The sequence below is a fragment of the Dermacentor variabilis genome, chromosome 10 (assembly GCF_050947875.1).
Source record: "Dermacentor variabilis isolate Ectoservices chromosome 10, ASM5094787v1, whole genome shotgun sequence".
Classification (NCBI taxonomy): Eukaryota; Metazoa; Arthropoda; class Arachnida; order Ixodida; family Ixodidae; genus Dermacentor; species Dermacentor variabilis.
In genome coordinates, this window is record NC_134577.1 from 85,489,624 (window position 1) to 85,507,790 (window position 18,167).

General features: G+C 44.6%; 1 protein-coding gene across 1 annotated transcript in view; it reads left to right on the plus strand.

Annotated features, from left to right (window-relative positions):
• Positions 1–5,730: 5,730 nt before the first annotated feature.
• LOC142559315 (uncharacterized) overlaps positions 5,731–18,167 on the plus strand; it is a 32,803-nt gene continuing 20,366 nt past the window's right edge. The window contains exons 1-5 of the mRNA XM_075670930.1: positions 5,731–5,852; positions 10,734–10,807; positions 11,911–12,052; positions 13,799–13,895; positions 14,076–14,478. Of these exons, the coding sequence (XP_075527045.1) occupies positions 5,731–5,852; positions 10,734–10,807; positions 11,911–12,052; positions 13,799–13,895; positions 14,076–14,478 (838 nt within the window). The remainder of the gene's footprint in view (positions 5,853–10,733; positions 10,808–11,910; positions 12,053–13,798; positions 13,896–14,075; positions 14,479–18,167) is intronic.

Below are 18,167 nucleotides of genomic sequence, written 5' to 3' on the forward strand. Positions count from 1 at the left end.
AATCAGCTCATACACGAAAATTGGCATACTTACCCTCCGTCCACCCACAGCTTGAATTTTCTTCATCCACATGGTCGCCTCGTCAAGAGAATTTAATATCAATGCTGGAAGCCGTGCATAATAGAACCGCTGGATTCATTTCATGTAACTATAACCGCTGTTCCAGCATAACAAAAATTAAGCTAGGCATTCCACTGCAGACTATTAGGTGTTCGTCGTTGTGTTTCTCTTTTATGCTTTATACACAAACATATTCACAGTGTAACGCCATCCCCACTGCCAGTTGAAAAACCATTACGTACATCCAGGCGCCTTGATAATCACCTCCGCATCAAACGCATATTTCGCAAATCTAAAACTTTCAGTTCTTCGCTTTGCAACAAGCCATCGCACTTTGGAACGATCTTCCAGATGCCATTGTTTCAATCACTAACCGCGAACATTTCCGTGATCGCTTATACACACATTATAGACACTGAGGCTGTATAATGATGCATTCTTTTGTTCTGCTTACTGTTACGTTTCTTTCTTCTTGTTCATTCTCGTCACGTATGTTATTGTATAATCCCCCATCACTGAATGCTCTCACCGGAGCCTGGGATGTACCTTTAAATAAAAAATAAATAAACAACTTTCTGGGTGATGGACGCATGTGCCCGACATTATCTTTCTGCCCGAGCATAACTTGTTTTGCGAGTTCAGTCGCGCCAATAAAGAGTATTTCGTTACTCAATGTTCTTTTTGCTGTGCTGATTACCATTGCAACACATCTTTTACAGTTGCTTCGTTGTGGCCGGATACACCCTGCAAGAGCCGTGAATAAACCTTGCTAGCCCACTTCTAACCAGCAACAAGAAAGTTAAGATATTTCCCGACCCGCAGAAGGTATCCTACAGACGGAACACTAACTTCAAAGACATCCTTCTACGTGGCAAATTAGGGACCACGATGAAGCCAACATCCGGTGCCTGTGGCCACCTCTGGTGCTCTTTAGGCAAACATATTCAGTATAATGCTATAGTAAAATATACAGCATTGGATTACTTCACAAGCTAGCTTCAAGTTTCACCTCCGCATCAAGGAACGTAGACTACTGTCTTGAATTCACCCACTGTAACACACAATACATATACAAATATCTTGGCGCACAACTAGCCCCTAACTTGACGTGGAATAGTCATTGGCCATAGCCTCGTATCTGCAAACCGTTCGCTTGGTTTCCTTAAACGTAAGCTCAAAGTTGTTACCATACACTTAAGCAAATTCGCATACACAACACTAATACGCCCTAAAGTAGAGTTACCGTAGGCCATATGGGATCCCCATATCAGATACCTGGTAACAGAAGCTGTAACGCAAACCTGCAAGCCTCAAGCCACTAAATGCATAAAGTAAAATTTTCCACCAGGTAACCTCGATTCTTAACGTCACCTATTCGACCGTTTCCAGTTCTGCCTTGCTTCTCCCATGCCACTCGATTTCATGTTCTCTTCCACGCTATTACTCGCATACGAAACATACGAGCTCTTTTGCCATGTACACCTGCCCCCTGCCAGATATTTCTGCCGTCACCCTTTTATTTCCTCCGTTGTTGTTTTTGTTTTCTCATTTGCACTCTGCTATTTCTTCTTTCCATTGTTTAATAAATACTCACCGACACATTCCAATGTTGCACATGCCACAGTACCTTTTCCGACGCTTCGACCACACAGGCTGATGCCATTTCTGTATGCCGCCGTTACGATGCCTACGCTGAACTAGTATACTAAGGCTAACGTCTCATGAAAGACCAAGCCGCTGCCTTCCAGCTACCCCATTTATTGCCCCCAACGCCTTCTCAACACCTTCGAATTACACAACGCACTGCTGCTACGCTTCAATCATTCTTTCAAGCAATTAGTTTTAGTTTCTCGCTCTGTGACGGGTTGACCGTCTTTTCTCAAACCACGAACTAATGAAGCCTGCGACACCTATGACTTCTGTCCGGCTTTCTGAATGTTCCGTAATCACTCTGTCCCCGAGAGTGCCTTCTATGTCGTTCTTTTTCTTTGTCTTCGACTTCTCCTTCTCTCTGCGGCCTTCCAAGTCTCCTGTTCTTGTCCCCTCGTCTTAGATCATGCCTAGAGGTGCCAAGTGACAGCGCTCATTTTCTTCAGTTTCTCCCTTTACAGCCAGCTACCACCAACAACGATCACAGATGACATCCCTCTACTAACCTGTTAATACCAAACCTGCCAAGAACGACAAAGCCGCTTTGACGAAGTCCTCCACTGAAACGGTGGCAAGGCATTCTCAGGCAGCTTTTCGCTGTTTTCTTTTAAACCACACTCTCCATGTTTCAAATAACTTTTAAGAGCACACTCTACGTAGTAGCCATTCCTGTTAACACTGCCTATTGAATCAGAAACGTTGCTTTCCCGTAGAAAAATGCGACGACAGAGTACTCGGAACCACGTGTTCAATAATGTAACATGCGGTTACAGCAATTCAGCTTTAAAACAACTTTTTCTCAAACATTCACTTTATTTCTGAGTGTTCCTTGGCTGTCGATTTCATGCAAGAAATTTGCTTTCAAAGACAAACATACCATGCCAGAAAATTCCTGGTAAGCTGCACATACCATGTATCGCGTAAACAGTAGAGTCTATTACAAGAATTACTAGAGGGAAGCCTGCCGCTGGCGTCTATGGGAGCAGCAATGGGGGTTGTTCAGCCAGCACGGGAATTGTGCGATGTGCATGAATTTGACTAGACTTCGTCGTTCTTGGTTCAAACGACTTCGTGACTGTGTAAGCTCGTCATCTTCAATTATGTAGTGCGTAATAATTAATTAAATCAAGATTATCAAAATTGTCGAACCGCTCGATTCGAACATAGGAACTCAAGCACAGACGCCTGATATTCAAACGACTAGCTCACCGACGCACGTATCAACATGAATTTATCGGAGACAAGCTAGTGCCTTAGTAGTCTTGGCGCGTTGCGATTAACCATTGCAATGAGTAGCGATTGTCCGTCTTCGCAGCGTCTTCTCCACTTATATAAGTATAGATTGCTCTGAAATTTACGATAATGAAGGCATACGAAGCATAATAAACGAATGCACAAGAGCGTCTGAATCCGAAAGCACGATGATCAGACAAATCCATGTACATCCCATCCTTCCCACGGTGGCTCAACCATTACAGCGGCCGAGTTCCCTCCAGTACATTGAAGGAGACTGTATTTAATAAGCCCTGCTTGTTTCATTAAGCGAACGAAAGCACGCTAGTGCATTTTTAAAAAATTCTTCTTTCGTCAGCCACTGTCCCATCTAGTGAATCAACACGAAGCTCAACACATGACGATGCAGCTTCTAGTGCAAGAAGGACGATCCGCATCAGTATTACTCTGGCAGGATACGATCCAGCCTTTGTAGACCAAGCAATTCTAGTAAAAAAAAACTCTAATTCTCTTTTCTCTTGTTTGCCCAAATTATGCGCCTGGGTGTAGGATGACATAAGCCGCGAATTGCTTTCACGTTAACGTGGTAATGGCTACACCAAACTTTCTCATGGCAATAAACTTGGTTTCGGTCTTCCTGTCTCTGTAGCCTGCCTGTGAGTTAGAACCCCGTTTTCAATTTACTTCTAGGAGTGTTGCAGTAACAAGGGAATGCCAAGGAGACGAGTAATGGGCCTGCAACCTGTGGAGCAGAGTTTGCTTCCGTTCCTCGGACTTGTAAATAGAGCTTGTCACGTGCTTCGCCAAGAGGACTTGCGTATGCTAGCAATGCGATGGACCGTTCGCCCCGCGTGCGATGACAATCATCGCACATACCGCAACAGCGTCTGACGCTTGCGAAGAATGTTTGAAGCCTTAAGCCTGCATATGGGTTAGAGACTACATCAGTGCCGGGAGCCCGTCTCTTCTTATTCGTGGCGGAAAAATAGCCTCTAGCCAGACATTCGAGTTTAAAGCGTGGTAACTATGTTTACTGTACTGCTGCTTTTCTTCCTAATCATGCGCCGAGTGCGCATCTTTCTGAGCACAAGATAAATAGGCGGTCACGTCATGATCGATGCATGCAAGAGTTCGTTTGTCAACAGTTCCTGCAGCACACACAGCAACGCGAGGAAGGAATCAGGGACGCGATGGCACGCCTGTATTTTAATGCTAAGCATTCCTGTAGAGTGTAGCGCAGTGTTTTCTGCCATCTGCCTAACCGTGCTCGTGAACAAAGCCACACCTACAAGATGTCACTGATAGTCTGTTTGCTTCTCGCACGTGATGGCACGAGCCTGACTTTTCGTAATGCGCCGGAAGTAGACGAAGCGCCACCGGTTTGGGAACACGACTTCTTGGGATCGTCACATATCGTGCTGGCAGTATACTTTTTACCCTTCCTTACGCAATAAAAACATACAGGATTGCCGACATAAAATAATCGATAAATTAAAAATTTAATTAGTGAGCTTTTCAGCGCAGGCACCGGATGCAAATGCATAATAAGCATTACCAGAGCTGTAAGCATTTTCAAATCGCGTATTGATGCTAACTATACTGCATATGTAATAGTGGATCGGGTAGCTGCTGCCAATAGAAATGACATGCTAAAAGATGTAGAACAAGCTTGAAATTATTAAAGTCTCACCTTTCCTCGATTTGTTCTCACAATTCTTTCATGCTTTATTCAGAGGCAATTCATTTATACCGCCACCTCTTTCACATTGATCTCAAAGTTCGAGTAAGTGAAGCCTGGTCCACTTGTGGTTCAAACGACGGCATGAGCAGTAGGTTTGAATGCGCGCACGGCGAGAGCGCAGCGAAAAATTATTCGACTGCCGACTCGGCTTCTTTCTGTTGCGGCTCCGTCATCATGTAGCATCATATTCGCAACGTGATCAAGCGCTCACGCTTGGTTCGGTGCATCAAATATTTGTTTTAAAGTGCGACACAAATCAATCAGGTTCGGAGTTGGCAGCAGCACATTTGATCGACTACAGTGCTAATCGTGGCTGGCATTAAACACAATATTTGAATATGGCCCAATCACTGGCCGGGACGCGGAACTGCCCCCAGTGTTCGAGGGCCTGACTGAGCTATATATACGGCTACTCACGACGCATGAGCGTTCGTCACCGAAGAAGCGCGGAGAGTGCGAAGCATTTGCACTTCTTTATTTCTAAGGAGTGGCAAGGCAGCACTGCAATTTGTGAATAACAGAACCAAGGGAGCTTTCCTCATCAGGCGATAAGAACTATCTGCTTCATTAGAACAGAGCCTGAGGGTCAGCAGAATTGTCGCATCTGGTAACCATAAGCCTATTAGGGCTAACTTAACTTGTATACCTCTTACACTTTCACGAGTCCTTAAACGAGCAGCTAAATTACTCCCCTGCAAACTGTGCACTTCACTTTCATAAGAGCATGAAAAAGAGCAATGATGTCGTCACATGAACGCTTGTTTTTTTAATGAGGGTTAGTTCGGTTAGATGATTTCGCGGAAAGATAGCAACGGTTGTCGGGGCGACACTGCTAGCAATCAAAAATTTCTACTTTAGCGTCAAGCTAGTGGCGCTCTCTATCGTCTCGTTTTTACCAGATATGCACTATCAATTTATTCTACATCCCGAAGTGCGAAAAGCATTATTTGCTTCCGTTCGTATTGGGCATTGAGCGCGCATGCGCGGAGATACAACATCGCGCATTCGTGAGTAGACGCCAGTTCGCTGCCATCGAAACATCAGGCATGGTTGAAGAAAGAAGCAGCGTATACACGCCTGCTGTGTTCAGCCTCATGGACGAAGCAACCATAAGTTCAAGCCGTGACAACACCCAGGGCGTTTCGTCTTCTTTGGGCGCCTATCCAACGTGAGCTTATACCACTTGTTAATTTTTCAGTGAATACTGTTATCCTTAGACATGAAACAGGTAATAGGCTTTTACATCTGTACAGATGTTCCCACCTATACTGAGCCTTTGTTGACGGCCAACTAGAGCTTCTTAATCGGGGACTTTCTTATAGGCGTATCGATACACGGGTGGAGAGGAAGTATTGTCATGTTCAGCGCAAAGACAGATGTTTCATGTTCGGGATAAAACTTATCACAACGATAAAGGAATTTACTTAACGAAACAAATACTTTTCGCTTATGTATGATTATTGAATTCCACATCTGGCACTGGGTGCTGCAGCTCGAAGTCCCGGGTGCCATTCCGGATGTGACCGCCATATTTTGATGAAAGCGCATTGTATAAGGACTCACGTTTACATGTATTCAGGTGCTCGTCACAGAAGCCCCGGTGGTAAAAGACGAAATGCAGTTTCCACCGTAACATGCGTTTTATCGGGTCCCGGTTCTGGCGCCAAAAATGTAGGACTTTATTAGTTTTAGGCGCCCTGCCTCACTAGATATGCCAAATTTGCGAGTACTGTCGAGAGCAATATGAGCGGGAACAGAAGAACTGGTGCCGAAAAGCCTCGAAACCAAGCTACAGCGATACAAGGATGGCGCTGTCCCAAACAGGGGAGACATGAGGACGCTCCTGCTCTGTTGGCGCTCCCGCTGCGCCTGATTTTTTTTTTCGAAAACGTTAGCAGACGGCACTTTACTGGCCGCTGTCAGCCATTAAGATGGTTATGTGTCGCACTCACATACAGCTGGTCATATTTTTCTTCATGCTTTTGATATTTTCAGAGAACAGCTCTTAGACACTCGTTCGTATGGTTTGCGTAACGTACCCTCGGAAGTACCCTCTAGGACCTGATGCATATATTATAAAGCGCATCGTGTGACGAGTTACAGGCACAGGATTATTTACTAGGGAAGTAGCTCTAGAATGTTTACGCGTAAGAAAAGTGCTGCTATTGGCCACGCTTCGGTGCACAGTTATCAGTAAACACAATATGAAACAGCTTCATCAATGTGCGTTGGCGACGTGTGAAGTTCTGCACTTCGCATAAAGAGACGCATGGTGGTAGTGCCAACAGTTATAACAGCTTCCTTCCCTCCACTTTGTTTGCTACTATGGCCGTCGCGTATCGCCCAAAGCGCGGTTCGAGGCCATCAGACACGCGCTCCTTTGTTCCCGCTAATATTGCTCACGATAGTACTTTCTGGACGACACGTGAAAGTGCACAAAACTACTGTAATTTGCCACATAAAATTGAAGCCTCACGAAGTGGGTAGTTTCTGCAAAACACTTTATTTTTAGAAAACATAAGCCCGGGAGAGGAAAAGGCATTGGCTCCTTTAAAAGCATTGCTTGTCCGTTTGCCTGTGTTGCCTAAGCGCCACCAATACATATTAAAGAAGATACGCGCTGTCACGCAAGCTGACCCATTTGCCGCTCGGAGTAGTTTGGTCGATGACCCCACTTCTGGTTTTATGCGAGCGTTCTTTTACCACTGAAATTTAGATTACAGGGCTCCAAATCGTTTCTAATAGAGCAAGCTTGGGTGACTTTACACTACAGCGATAAAGAAGTGGAATGTCACAGTATTCCACGGTGCTTTTTAGAATTTGTGAGAAATCGCAGTAGCACGTCACGTTTCAGCTACACTCATGCTGTGGATTGCATCTGGCATCGGACACTTTTAAGGCGAAAGCATTAGATCTGTTTCAAAGTCGCTTTGTGATTGTACAGAATGCGTCGTATTATTCCCCGTCGCTGCCACATCGTTGCCGCTAATCATGCCATAAGAAATCACAGGTAATCAATATAGAGGTAATTCAAGCACTCGAACTCACTACCGATGAGGACAGGGAACGCTACCCGTAGAATTATGCTTGTACACATTTTTTCGGTGGCGTGCTAGCACTGATGCCTGGTTCTACGACTGCATCAGCACTTTGGAGCATTCCACAGGTGGCGTTTGTGTTGGCATACCTAATAGTTGCAAGACGGCGACTCGACAGGGACAGAGTAAAGGGTTAGGCACCATGTTGCACTCTTGTGAAACGTCAAAGCAAACTTTAAGGTTCGTTACGTGGTTACTCACTCCCCCTTATGGAATATATGAAGATAATGAGAAGCAAGATGCTCATTTAAAAGAATGCGCATAAAATAAAACAGAGGATGCCTGAGTTTACCGAGACGATGTAGCGTAGGTACGGAGGTAGAAAGCCAAGCCGTCGAAATTGATCCGTACTCCTACACTACAGCACACATAATCAATAGACAACATGAAATATATCAGAATGTCAAGGCATGTATTGCGTAATCCTACATTTCTTTTGTGGCAAATAGGCCTTCCCTATAGTTGATGATCTCGTCGTACAATTTCATTTAAATGTACCCTGTCGTACTTCCGCGTGTCATTGAGGTGGTTCTCACTTTGCTTGGTATGTAACTGTGGTAGGTCAAACTCTAGGCCCACTGCACACGCGACCCTTGTACCTATAAGACGGCAACGTGCAATGCATATGTGAAAAAGAGGCAGAGCACTGGCTATCCCAGACCACCCACGTTGATCCCATTTCGCGCTTTCTTCTTTCTTTCCATTGAGAGGGCAAGAAATAAATCGTAAAAGGACAGCCTGGCGGAGGATACTTCCTCTGGGCAATCCCTTGCGCAAGCGCCAGCGCGTTCTCGATTGCTTCACTGATTCGCTCAAACAGCGCTCATTAGCACTCCGGCGGACGTTCGCCGAATATTACAAAACTGCGCAAGCGTGCCCTGTACCAGAATCCTTCAAAGGCTTACGCGTCCATTATTCTGGAATTGAAGGCGCTGGTCCGATTTCAAAGACGTGCGTGGCCTGTAAAATGCACGCGCGCTGTCACTCTCACGTACAGTGTTGGGGGACTGGAGATGGCGTTATGCACCTTGGAGTTTATACGGAACATCACGGTGACGTCAGCGGCACAACTGCGTCTTGAGTGTCCCCATACTTGCTATAGCATTAAAAAAAATAAGCCGCCCATAGAGCGGCAGAACTAGCCTTGGCAGGTCGGTCGGGACGCGCTGACAAATGAAGCTTCTGTTTCCAAGATTGCTATAGATGGGTGCGCATGATTCCGCCATGAACAATCGCTAAAAGGCAAGCGCCACTGCGTTGTTTCGAGAGGTTATGATGTCATCGGTGGAACATTGCAAATAGCCTCTCAAGTTGCGGGTGAGGGATCTATATCCAGTGTTACATTCTTGGCTAATTGCTGCGTGCCGAGGAATATTATCTGGCTTCCCTGCTGCAAACGTCAATCAGTGCACATTGCTGCGGTTCGCTCACCGAATGGAAAGAGGGTTGCCGTGCACCTTCAGCAAAGGCGGCTATCTTGACACGACTATCCGATATAAATGATACAATTTATACCTTCGGGCACGGATCCACGGAATATGTACAGCCTTAAGAGCACCTGCGTGGGCAAGTGCTCCCGTATGCGTGTGTTGTGTAAATGGACAATCTTAGCGGGATACAATTCGCAGCAGGCGCTTATAACATAGCGTTCTCTATTGCTTGCAAATACAGGAGCTACGTCGGTTTTTGCTACATTACGTAGAAAATCTGCTCCACTGCCCCTTAGTGTTGCATGCATGGGAAAGGTGGATGTGGAGACTGAGAACCGGCATCGCTCTCACAGAGCCAGGACACCTCGAAGGCGCGAGTGGCCAGCACTGAAATTGTACGTAATGAACTGTTTTTCTTTATTGTTACAATTGTTTTTATATTCAGTCATGAGGGCTTCTGCTTCGAATACAATTATATGAAATGCATATGGTGCCTGCAAGCCACTGAAGTTGGAGAACGGACATGATTTGCGTAAGCAGTCCAACATTTTGCTAGCGTATGCTAATCTACTGTAGGCGAGTAAAATTTAGCCGAAGATATTACGCCAGTCAATGAAAACATTTTACGAATATTTCGTTTTAATAAATTTGCGCCTACAAAGTCACCATCATGTTTCGAGCCATGCCACTTTAGAGACCATGCCTCGGACACCCATATCTCGGCATTACCATGGCAGCACGATGCCTGTCAGGAAACTGGCATAGACGGTGGCGCCAGATTTCTTTCTAGGGGATATTGTGGGAAACATTATGACAGGAACTCTCGAGCCTGCTTGCATCATCGCCACCAGCGTTCTATCCTAAGTGTCACGGCACATATGCGGCCCAGGCAGACTTTTGGAAGTCACGTGAGCGTCCGCGCGTAGGGGGGAGGGGTGGCCACGACACGGCGGGCAGAACAGTCTTGTGCATTAATACCCAATAGCTTCCTACTACCCTGTACTCTGCTTTGGAAACAGAGGAGGAGTGGTATCTGAGGGGAGTGGCATCTGGAACGTTCACCTTGGGAAGAGCCCCTATAGTCTCTTTTGCCCGTCCTCCCCATCACACGATCTTTCGGCCGCGCATGTAAGAGGTCATTAGGTTACGTTTTATGCGCGTGATTGGACACGTGGTACAGCTTGTGTTCAGTCAATAAGCGAGCCTTTATTGGAGTATACACTGTCTAAATACAACTAGCCTTACTTTTGTTATTGTTCTAATATACTATAGACGTAACAGCTTCGCCCCTCCGCGAGGACTGCGTGTATGTTGGCACAAGAAATTTTTTATTCCAATCTCGAAGCTCACGGCATTTTGTTTCAGTGCAATATGCCTGCGTGCCTGAAGGATTTTGGAGGCAAACGTTTCCACGAGGGAGCTTCTCCTGATGTATCCCCTAGTCGAAACATTGGCTTCAGCTACAATCTTTGTCTAACCACTGTTGCATCGGTGTTCATGAGAATATTTGTTGTGTTGCAGAATTCCTGAGACCACCGGTGTTGACCAATGGAACACGCAGTACCACCCGGCTGGTGCGGCATCGACCTCCTCCGGTAGGTGCGGGAAGGTTTTCCGCCGTTAGTATACCAGGACTCCCCTTCAAGGAGATTGAGCAAGCTCACGGTTTCTATCACACACGACACATTTAAACAGCATGAATAAATTAATTGTGGTCTGTTACGTGTCAAAACCACGGCCTGATTATAAGGCACGCCGTAGTGGAGGACTCTCAATTTATTTTGACCACCAGAGGACTTTTAACGTGCCACCAAAGCTAAACAGCATCGCCGCTGGCTTTTCTTGCTTACTCTAAGTCATTTTATTGCTAAACATTATTTGGCTCATTCAATATACTGAGACAACATAAGAGTTGAGTCGAAGCTCCACCAGCAAGCCCGGAGTGTAACCGCCCTTACCCTCTGAAAACGAAGCCACCTGGAATCCGCTCGCGCGTTAATCACCTTGCTCTCCTAAAGTAAATGTAAATATAATCGAAGAACAAAAGCTCGCTATTTCAAGTTAATGTATTACCTTTGCCTCACCGCTGACATGAGAATCATCCATAAATTTGTCAAGATGCTCAGGTTTCGCTATAGCATACGGTGCCAGGTTTTGTCATAAGAAGTGACAATTTTCTCTTTCGTGAATCATTCACCGCTTTACAGGGTTAACAGATTTTTTCGTAAGCCATTTTGTTCTATCGATTTTAAGGGTAAAACATGGAAAGTATACTTTATTTTTCAATAACAGCGGCAAACTAGTTTGCAGCGATCCTTCAACACATTCATTTGCATATTCCATTTTCTTGTATGACATGCAGCACCGGCGTCTGGCTCTGAGTCGCTTACCACAGAGCACAAGCATTATCAAAGCACGACAAGAAGCGAGATAACAAAAATCAGACATTACAAAGTCAACCAAGTTCCGCTCTAGGCAGAAAAGACGAAGGAATTTAGCACTGAACAACTCCGGAAACACATGTGGGTCTTTTTATTAGCATTACGCTGTGGCTTCCCACTTCTTTTATTTGAACTTAGAGCATCACTTCAGACGGCCGCAGTGCTGTCAGGGTTTCCTCTTGCTTCCTGCGTGTTCCTATCAAGAAATGCTCCAGCCTCGTTGCCGCACAATGGTAAATCGGTACCTCTGCTTTCAGGGCATACACTCAGCACAGAAACTGGAAGCACAAATTGCACACTTCTGGTTTACAGCAGCGGCGGCGGCGTCTACAATGCAGTGGCCAGTACAATCTATGTGCGCATGGAGAAACCATCCGGCATTTTTGGAAACGACGCTTGGTGAGGAAACGACGCTTTTGTATGAATTCCTTTCGATGGATCAACTCACTCAGACGACACGGAAAGCTGGTTATGGTTAAATTACACTTGAACTGACGAACTTGTGCGATGGAGGGAAGCGTTGTTGCCTGAAAGGCGAAACGTCATCGGCAGTTCAAACAACATGGCGCTGGCGTAAACAGGAAGCTTTAGCTCAGGACCGAACTGCATGGGAAAAGAGAAATCAAATTGCTCGACAACACAATGCGCCAACATTAAAGTTTCTGGCATTTAGAAAAAAATGTCAATATATTGTAATTGTAGGAGCTGCGTTTTCAATTGGTGACATATTCCTGAGAGAAACACAGAAAGAATTCAGCCAGAAATACAGCGCCACGATTCTCTAAACTACACCTAATACCACATATGAAATGCACAAAATTGATGCCTTACACAGCGCTCTGAAATCTTATGAGCACATCCTTTGGATATCCAGGAAAACGCACACTTCACGGAAACTGGAAATGGATACAAAGAACAGTCTGCTTAGGATCCTATAAGAGATGCTGCTAATATAACTGCGGTATATTTTTTAGTGTAGTTAACTCAGTACATTTTGATTCTTTTTTTTTCGTAACTTAGCGATTTCAAACTTTTTTCAAGTTCACGACCCAGATGGAAATTGTGATTGATACAGCTGCTGGAATTTGAATGCTTGATTCAAATGCCATCAATTATTTTGAATTCATACGGAAGGCATTGTATACCTCTTTTCTTCAGCCTATACCGGTTCTCCAAAAATGGTGCTGTGGACAGTTATTCCTGTTCCTGTCATTATTTTATTTGTTCACCTAATTATTAAGTTTTACAATGTAAAAATTAAGTAAGTAAACTGGTCTAGATATGGGCCAAGCACTCCATAACATTCCATTAGTCCCGTGAACAATCACTAGCATATACAAAAGCAAACAAATAAATAGCATATCAACAGCAATCTACCAAACGTTGTTCATCCAGTGCTTATAGGGCAGTAATTTGAAAAAAAAAAACAGGAAGGAAAGAACGCATACACGAGGCACTTGTGCATGTGTCCTATTCTGACTATACTTGTTCGTTTTTGCATTTCTGGCCCTAAACGGTAGGAACGATGGCGCGCCAACAATGCCGAAACCCCTCGCATACGAACTCAACTACATGAAATTAACGCACAAAAGATACTGTGGCCAAGAAATCAAGAGAAAAAAAACACGTGTTTTATGTTGCATTGACGAACATTGTCATAAGCGTTGGTTTATATTTCTGCAATAGGATCTTTGAAGAAACTCACCGGCAGCAGATTTTAGCCATTGTGCTTGAAAACTCTGAAATATTTCATATTTTTCGATATCTATCTGGTATGTGTGTACTGACATATGTCCGGCGAGGAGTCACCCCCCCCCCCCCCCCTGTATTTGACAGAGATAGCGTGAGTAATATAGTACACACCTTTGAAGCATTTCCAATTATGTTACTCCTCCTCACGTACAAAGGGTTCTACAAAATAGCCAATGTGTTTTATCTCAGGCAATGAGACTTGTTTCAGTGCCAAACGTCTCACCGAGGGCACGTTTCTGGACCTTTGCCTGCAAGTTAGCGCTCAGATTGTGCAAATAGCCTTGGTATAAAGGCGCGATTTAGTTTCTCGAACTCTCGATTGGCAAAAATGTGTTTTTGTCGTCCCGTAGCGAGAGTCGCCCATATTGAACCCCATTGACCGTCTGCTTGCAGGAATTCCACAGGAAGCGGAGGAAAGGAAGAACAAGAGTTGTCCGGTGTCAGTGGCAATGACACGGGCGATACAGCTCACACTTGCAAAACATCCGATGTAACGTTTATCAAGGATTCGAAGTTCGTACAACACTGCCGGAATACAACAGGCAAACCACACAAATGCGAATCCTGTGGCAAATCGTCCGGCCAGGCTGCTGATCTCGCTGCACATTGCCGCACACATACATGCAAGAAACCTTACATTTTCATTATATGTGACCAATCGTTCCGGCAGTCTCTCGGCCTACAAAACCATATGTGTACGCTTACAGGCGAGAAACCCTACATTTGCGAAATTTGTGATAAATCCTTCCGGCAGTCTGTCCACCTAGATAACCATATGCGCACACATACAGGCGAGAAACCCTACGTTTGCAATATATGTGATAAATCGTTCCGGCAGTCTGCCCACCTAGGTACCCATATGCGCACGCATACAGGTGAGAAACCCTACATTTGCAAAGTATGTGATCATTCATTCCGGCAGTCTAGTCATCTAGATAACCACATGCGCATGCATGCGGGCGAGAAACCCTACATTTGCAAAATATGTGATAAATCGTTCCGGCAGTCTGCCCACCTAGGCAACCATATGCGCACGCATACAGGCGAGAAACCCTACATCTGCAAAACATGTCGTAAATCATTCACGCGGTTGGCGAGTCTCCGTAGACACCAGCAGACTCACACAGAGGGAAAACCCCATGTCTGTAAAACATGCTGGAAACCATTCAAACTCTACTGGCACAGCAGCGATAAAGCTTGCGTTAGTGAAATATGTCACCGACAAAGGAAGCACGCAGATAAAACGCCGTATGAGTGTACGCAGGCTGGATTTCTTTTCGCACAGAAAGAAACGCTCGATGAGCATCTGTGGCAGAGTAATACGTGCTACTTATGTGGAGATTCATTTGATGACGAAGTTCAACTGCTTACGCACCTGGTGACGCATAGGGATGTGCAGCCGCGATATTCTGTCTAATGGGCGAGTTAGATAAATCGCCCGCGGCATTTGCATAACAGCGTGAGAGTGAATTAGCGCAACCTCTTGGGCCAGTTGGTGCATGATGAACTTGAGAAAGGGTACCAGCGAAACACAAAGGACGCGCACATAAGGAAAAGGCGTTAGACGCGGACGGACGCTGGACTTTCAACTGTACTTTATTATTGAAATCTACATTGCCGCACATAACCTCCGACGCATGCGCATCTTCAGCTCCTCCCAAGACATGTGCAAAGATCACATTTCAGAGATACGTTACCGTGTGAAAACAGCCGACGCATGCGAACTTCTACTCCTCCCAAGGCCTGTGCATCAATGTCAGTTTTTGATTAATCATGTTTTACCTACTCAATAGGTAAGCCTATATAAGCCTCGATAGGCGCTTACATATCGAGTAGGTAAAATATGATTAATCAAACACTGACATTCATGCGTTGATCTTGGGAGGACTAGAAGTTGCGCATGCGTCGGCTGTTTTCACACAGTAATGTATCTTCGATATGTTATCTTTGCACATGTCTTGGAAGCAGTTGAAGATGCGCATGCGTCGGAGGTTATGTGCGGCGATGTAGATACCAATAATAAAGTACAGTTGGAAGTCCAGCGTCCGTCCGTGTCTAACGCCTTTTCCTTGTGTGCGCGTCCTTTGTGTTTCGCTGGTACCTGTTTTAAAGTGAGTGGAGCCGTCCAGGGAAACAGCACTGACATTTTTCACAGGAGTGAGCCCCTAAATGCATCGTGTGCAGAGACCGACTCTTTTCGACATTTAGACTGCTGAGTAAAATGTCTGTTTAAGAAATTACGAGACAAGACGTCTTCGCCAGTACCTTTCGAGCTTGAATGCCAAAGTACACTGCAGGCCCTCGCCAGCGCTCACTGTATGTAGGACTACATTGTTCGCGAACGAACCTTTAACAAACTCATTTCAAGGCAATCCCCAATGAGCTGATAAGTATGTGTTTTGTGCAACTAGAATGTTTAAATGTCTGCAGAAGTTCCTTGACACCTCGTTTGGTTAGAGATGTATTTTGTGCAAGCGTTTTGACGGTGCACTAGAAGACAAGCTTTATTTGCCCATACATTTAATGTTTCTGCTGTGTGAGTAGAACAATACCCTTATAATTGGCATCTGTTTAATAACCAAGGACTGTTTCTTTGTGAACTGAAAAGTAATCTGTGCCATTATTTGAGGTTCTTCAGCCCTGTTGTTTTCGGCAGACAATGATTGTAGGTATTCTACAAAAAAAATAGGCACATCTTAGGTATAGCAAAATTTATTCCATTTAAATTTTGTTCAAAGAATTGAATATTCTGGTTGTCTCGTTGGCTCTTGTATTCTCACGGAATACCTTTCTTCGACACCATAAACTAAGTGATGGCAGTAATAAGACTGTTAAGTTCAAGTTCAAATCATTTGGTGCTTCACTATATGATATGTTCTCCCTCTATAAAATTTTAGTTTTTCTTGTTTAATATGGAAGAACCTGCTTGTTTTAAAAAGTCGTTTTCACACCCTACGAAGTCGCATGTTTGGACTCAGCTTGCTATCTAGTCATAGCTGTAAAATCTTAGTGTGATGTGACAAACGCATCCGTGCGAGCAATGACATGACAAGTAAGATACACGTTTTATGCATATTGAGGCGGGTACTTCTACATCTCTTTGAACGTCTTTCAACCGTTAGCAAATGCGAAGTTACTGCTCAGCGCATGACGCGCATGCATTTATCAGAACATCCTAGAACTTTCTCGCCCGTTATATATCTCGTCTACGTTGTATTTAAACCTTTTGTAGTCAACGTGCACGGACGACGCGAACAGATATGTGCATTCTTAAACGCGAGCGACAGGCAGCGATGACGACGGAATCTTCAACGAATCATGCGGGAATACCCGACGCCCATTAGGCACAATGTAAATTTCATGTCACCAACAAATGTGCTAAAGCGTTACAAACGCGCGGTTACTTACGTCGAAATTTGCCTCATTGCTCAGGTTATGGACGCAAATTGGCATATTTAACCTTCGTCCGCCCACAGCTTGAATTTGCTTAATCCATCTGGTCACCTCATCAAGAGCATCTAATGTCAATGCTAGGAGCGGTACAAAATATGGCCGCTCGATTCATTTCATGTAACTATAACCGTCATTCCAGTATAACAAAAATTAAGCTAGGCATTCCACTCCAGACATTAAGTATTCGTCGTTCTGTTGCTCTTTTATGCTTAATACTCAAACATGTTCACAGCGTAACGCCATCCCCACTGCCACTTGAAAAACCATTACGTACATCCAGGCGCCTTACTAATCACCTCAGCATCCAACGCATATTTGGTTAAACTAAAGCTTTCGATTCCTCCTCTTTCCCACAAGCCATCGCACTTTGGAACGATCTTCAAGATGCCATTGTTTCAATCACTAACCGCGAACATTTCTATGAGCACTTATACACTCATTTTGCAAACTGAGACTGTATAATGATGCATTATTTTGTTCTGCTTACTGTTTTCTTTGTTCTTGTTCATACTCATCACGTATTTTATTCTGTAATCCCCCATCACTCAATGCTCCGACCAGAGCCGGTGATGTAGCTTTAAATACACAACTTTCTGGGTGACGGACTCATGTGCACGACATTATCTTTCTGCGCGAGCATAACTTGTTTTGCGGGGTCAGTTACGCCCAATAAAGATTATTTCGTTACTCAATGTTCTTGCTGCTGTACTGATCACCATTACAACCTATCTTTTAAAGTTGCTTCGTTGTGTCCGCATACACCCTGCAAGAGCCGTGAATACACCTTGCAAGCCCGCTTCTAACTAGCAACAAGAAAGTTAAGATCTTTCCCGAACCGCACAATGTATCCTAAGGACGCAACACTTACTTCAATGACATCCTTGTACGTGCCAAATTAAGGACAACGACGAAGCCAACATCCGGTGCCTGTGGCCACATCAGGTGCTCAATAAGCAAACATATTCAATCTAATACTATAGTAAAAAATACAGCGTTGGATTGCCTTAACAAGCTAGCTTTGAGTTCAACCTCCGGATCAAGCAACGTAGACTACTGTCTTGAATGTAACAATTCTTACACACAATGCATATACAAATAGCTTGGCGTGCAACTAAACCCTAACTTTACGTGAAATAATCACGTTGACCACAGCCTGACATCTGTAAACCATTCGCTTTGTTTTTAAACGTAACCTCAAACATGCTCCCATACACTTAAGCAAATTGATATACACAACACTAATACGCCCTAAAGTAGAGTAACCGTTAGCCATATGGGTCACTTATCAGGCATACCTGATAACTGACTT